This window comes from Bidens hawaiensis, unplaced genomic scaffold, assembly GCF_021521415.1.
Source record: "Bidens hawaiensis isolate Kalapana, Puna unplaced genomic scaffold, B.hawaiensis_p1.1 tig00037157_1, whole genome shotgun sequence".
Taxonomy (NCBI): Eukaryota; Viridiplantae; Streptophyta; class Magnoliopsida; order Asterales; family Asteraceae; genus Bidens; species Bidens hawaiensis.
This window is the reverse complement of record NW_027505459.1, coordinates 33,058-37,282: the sequence shown is the minus strand read 5'-3', so window position 1 is coordinate 37,282 and position 4,225 is coordinate 33,058. Positions and strand designations below refer to the sequence as shown.

Sequence of the window (4,225 nt, the reverse complement as noted above, 5' to 3'; positions counted from 1 at the left end):
GTTTTGAAAGTCGACTTGTGGGTGGGGTGGTTGATAAATTATTAATGCCATTTTTATATTAGATTATTTTTTAAGTTGTAAAAATTGACAGGTTAGTTGATGTTTAAGCTTAATTGTTTGTAATGGTTATTTGGTATTTGTATTTAACGGTTAATGAGTTTATATTTCAAAATTGTTTTATTTATTTAATTATTTAAAATAAATTGGGTTTAGTTGTTCTATCTTTGTTAATTATTTATTATAACAGGTTATAGAATTATATTTGTATGATTTTAAAATTTTAATTATTCTTTTAGCCGATGTCAATATTTTATGAGGTCGGGTTCAGACTTTTATAGGGAGTTGGTATCAAAATTTCTTGGGAGCCACTCAGAATTATACTGCATATACTTATATATTCAAAGAAAAAGAGAGAAATCATGTGATGCAGTTGCACCCCATCTTCCGTAAGCTGGTACGCCGTTGGCTAATGGTCAAGTCAAATACATGGGTGCACTTCTTGTTTTGTTACAAAGGAATATACAAGAGTATGGAACCGATTCCGAGGAAGCATTACTAGGAACTAATGCGCTTGGTATATGGTATGCTAAAGGTTATAAATTAATCTTATGGGATCTACCGATAGGGTGATTGGGAAAGTTCGTACGAGGATAGACTAAGTATATCAACTAGTGTATTTTCCAATGGATCACGAGTGGTTTCATCAAGCTAAAAGAAATATCCTGTGGTAGCATTACCTACCAGGGAAGCGGAGTACATTGATAACAGATTGTTGCGTGTGAAGCAGTATGGTTACGGAACTACTAGATGAAGGATCACAAAAGCAAGGATTAGCAACAAAAACTCTTTTGTGACGATAATTCAACAATATATTTTTTCTAACAACCAATCAAGTTCAACACAATCGGGGAAAACATATTGACATAAAATATCACTACGTCCGAAGTCTAATGGAGAAAAAAACACATTGAGCTAGAATCCTGTTACACACACCTACGAACAACTGGCAGATATTATATATACCAAGGTGTAAGTTTGTTACCAAACATAAGAAGTTTGCTACTTGTCTTTAGTTATTTTTTCAGTTGTATCTTTGCCTAAGCATATCATAATTTAGTAGATATTTGGTGAATCATTGACTTACAAGATCTATTTGAAGGCTCTAAAGAAGGAGCTTGAGGCCTCTCACCAACCAAACCTATGAACCAAAAAAGAAAAGAAAATTAAAACTTCAACTAATTAAAAGAGTAAAATCATATAATATTAACTTATAATATACATATACATACCAGGAGGATTACTTGACTTTCTTCTGCCAAATACTTTGACTTGCTGACCAGGAACAAATCTATCAACAAAAAAAACCTCGAAGAGGGGAATTAGCATCTTCAAAAGCTTCCAAAGTACAAGCAACCATTGCATCATCCAAGAAAGCAAGTTCATCCGCGTTTAAAAAGCTTGTACCATGAACCTTAACTCTACCTCTATGATGCTCACCATCTTCACCCCATAAACTCACAAGTTCTTCCCATACCATTCTCACTTTACCAATTCTCCTCATTTCCTTTGATGATGATGCATCATAATATTTACCATGAAGATATTGATCACCAACACCCCTTCCTACAATAAAACCTAAAATATTAATCTAATTAAACACTTATTAAACACATAAAATAATATTAATAATAATATTTCGGTACCCGAATACGATAAAGGGATATCGTCGTCTCGCGAAAGCGGAGAATATGGGAAAGACTTGGTATCCACAATAGCTAACCGAGAATCCTGACCACCACTTCCAGAAGGGGAGGAAGTCAGGAGAAACGGTGGGGTCCTCATTCGAGGACCCATAAATTGCGCTAACTCTTGGAACACCTCCTCATCAAACGAAGCAGGAAGTCTATGTAACTTCCGCTCGTAAGGAGATAATCTGAAGTAACTCTTACCAATATGTTCTCTCTCCCCACCGCGCTCCCACTCGTAAACCTTCCGAAACTCACCCAACATATTATCCCACTTTGTACCCGCGGTTTTAGCGTCTCGGTTTACCCCGTTCCGGTTTAAATATTCGGCAACTTCTTGGTCTTTTGCGGCTCTAGTTTTCCCTCTACCCGGTAATTGAACCGGTGCGGTTGGACTCAAAAGGCTTGGTTCCATGTTTAACGGATTTTTGGATGCATGATCCGTTCCGCTGCTGCCACCTTGATATTAACATTTCAGTAACTAATTAACTAGTAGCATTTACATCGAAACAAAAGAACAGGAGCTGAGTTGCTAACCTTCGCTATTAGCAAAGCTAAGTCGATTGAAACAAAAAGAAAAGGGCAACAAGTTGCGGCTTCTAACCATTTTACTAACAAAACTAGGTCGTTTAATTAATAATTTATGTTGAAACAGGCAACAAGTTGCGCCGCTAACCCTTTTGATTAGCAAAACAAAGCCGTTTAATTAATATTTATTAAAAAGTAGTATTTACACCGAAATAAGAAAACGGACAAACAACTTGCGCCATAACATTTTCGCCTTAGCAAAACTTGGTGGTTTAATTAATAATTTATGTTGAAACATAAAGCAAGCTGCGCCGCTAACTATGTTGATAATATTTTATTAAAAAGTAGTATTTACATCGAAACAAAAAAATGGACAAACAAGTTGCACTGCTGAACCTTTTGACTAAGCAAAACTTGGTTGTTTAATTAATAATTTATGTTGAAACATGCAACAAGCTGTACTGCTAACTATGTTAATAATATTTTATTTAAAAAAGTAGCGTTTACATGGAAACAAAAAAACGGACAAACAAGTTGCGCCGCTGACCTTTTTGATTAGCAAAATTAAGTCGTTTAAAAATTACGATCATATTAAATAATCTGAACAATTACCTTGGTATTGAATCCTCCAAGCTCTAGCTAGCCACAACATCTCATTAGGTTTCCAAACTGGACTCACATATTTACCTTTCCTCAACTGTGTGTACTGATGTTCCACCTCCGGCTTGCTGGTTGTGTCCTTCCGTGGTGACTGAGACGGTGATGAGGCAGTGTCCGAAGATGAAGCAGTGGTAGTACTAGTTAAGTTGGTAGGGTTTTGTTTTTGAGTTGGAGATGGTAACAGTTTCCATTGGCCACTAGTGTATCTTGGTCTTTTAGGGTTTAGTAGTTCTGATGAAACTGGTGGTGGAGAGAGAAAGGTGGGACCGGCGGCGATGGTCACCGACGGTGGTAGTGGTGGTGGTGGTTGTTGGTCTTCTAGGGTTTCTTGAACAGGAGTGGAAGGTGTTGTATGATGTGGTTTGTTGGAGTTTTTGTCACTCATATTATTATTATTATATGATATGATAAAGATTACAACTTTGTTGTTGTTACAGAAATCTTGAAAAAGAAACCAAAACAAGTGAACAACATTTACTAGTGAACTAGTTTAGTTTGATGTATTTGATGGTGTATGAAGTGTATGAATTGAGAGTCTTAAATGGAGTGCTAGCTGGTTTTAAACCTAAGTTGATGATAATGGTTTCTGGGAATTAGATATGGTGGAAACTAAAGTAGTAAAAGCCAGGAAAAAGAAATAATAATTATAATACTATATATTAAATAATAATATTATAATAATAAAGAAAGAAAGAAAAGTCGAGAGATTGTGGAACCTGCTGTGAATAAGACCTATCAGTTAAACACTTCACACACAATATTAAGAGCTTTATTAGCAGAAGAAAAAAGTGAAAGTAATGATTGTAGTGACTATCAAGTCTTATTTCTTGACCTTATTTGATCAGTCGTAGGGTGGGAAGTATGCTTAGCTTGTTTTTTATTGTTTAAATTTACATGTGATTAGTGATCAGTAGCCATTAGCTGAGTTGGATGTGTTTGTGTCTGTGTTTGGATTTATTTTATTCATCTAGTGGTATGATGTTTGAATTTTTATAAGTAAAAGGTAAGTTTTTTGTTCAAATCTTCGTAAATGAATGTTTAGAGGGATTTTTGATAGAAAAATTTGTTCAATGAAGAATGGAGATGATGGGGGCCGATCGAATCAGGGGTTATAACTCTCTCGAGATTCTTTATTGTTTCCTTTTTCTTTTCTTAATGTTCTTGAACATATACTTTTCTCTTTATTATGTTTTGATTAATTATAAATGGCTAGTTACAACACTCAATATATACTCTTGATTATCATAACTAGCTAATACTTAATTAGTCATTAACAACTTAATAACACACTA

The 4,225-nt window shown here is 34.9% G+C and overlaps 1 protein-coding gene across 1 annotated transcript; it reads right to left on the bottom strand.

Annotated features, from left to right (window-relative positions):
- Positions 1–1,163: 1,163 nt before the first annotated feature.
- LOC143613318 (uncharacterized) lies at positions 1,164–3,534 on the bottom strand. Its single transcript, XM_077087057.1, has 2 exons — positions 2,886–3,534; positions 1,164–2,204 (listed from the first exon to the last, which is right to left on the bottom strand). Exons 1-2 carry the CDS (start codon positions 3,316–3,318, stop codon positions 1,636–1,638), a joined length of 1,002 nt encoding a protein of 333 aa, XP_076943172.1. The 5' UTR covers positions 3,319–3,534; the 3' UTR covers positions 1,164–1,635.
- Positions 3,535–4,225: the final 691 nt, after the last annotated feature.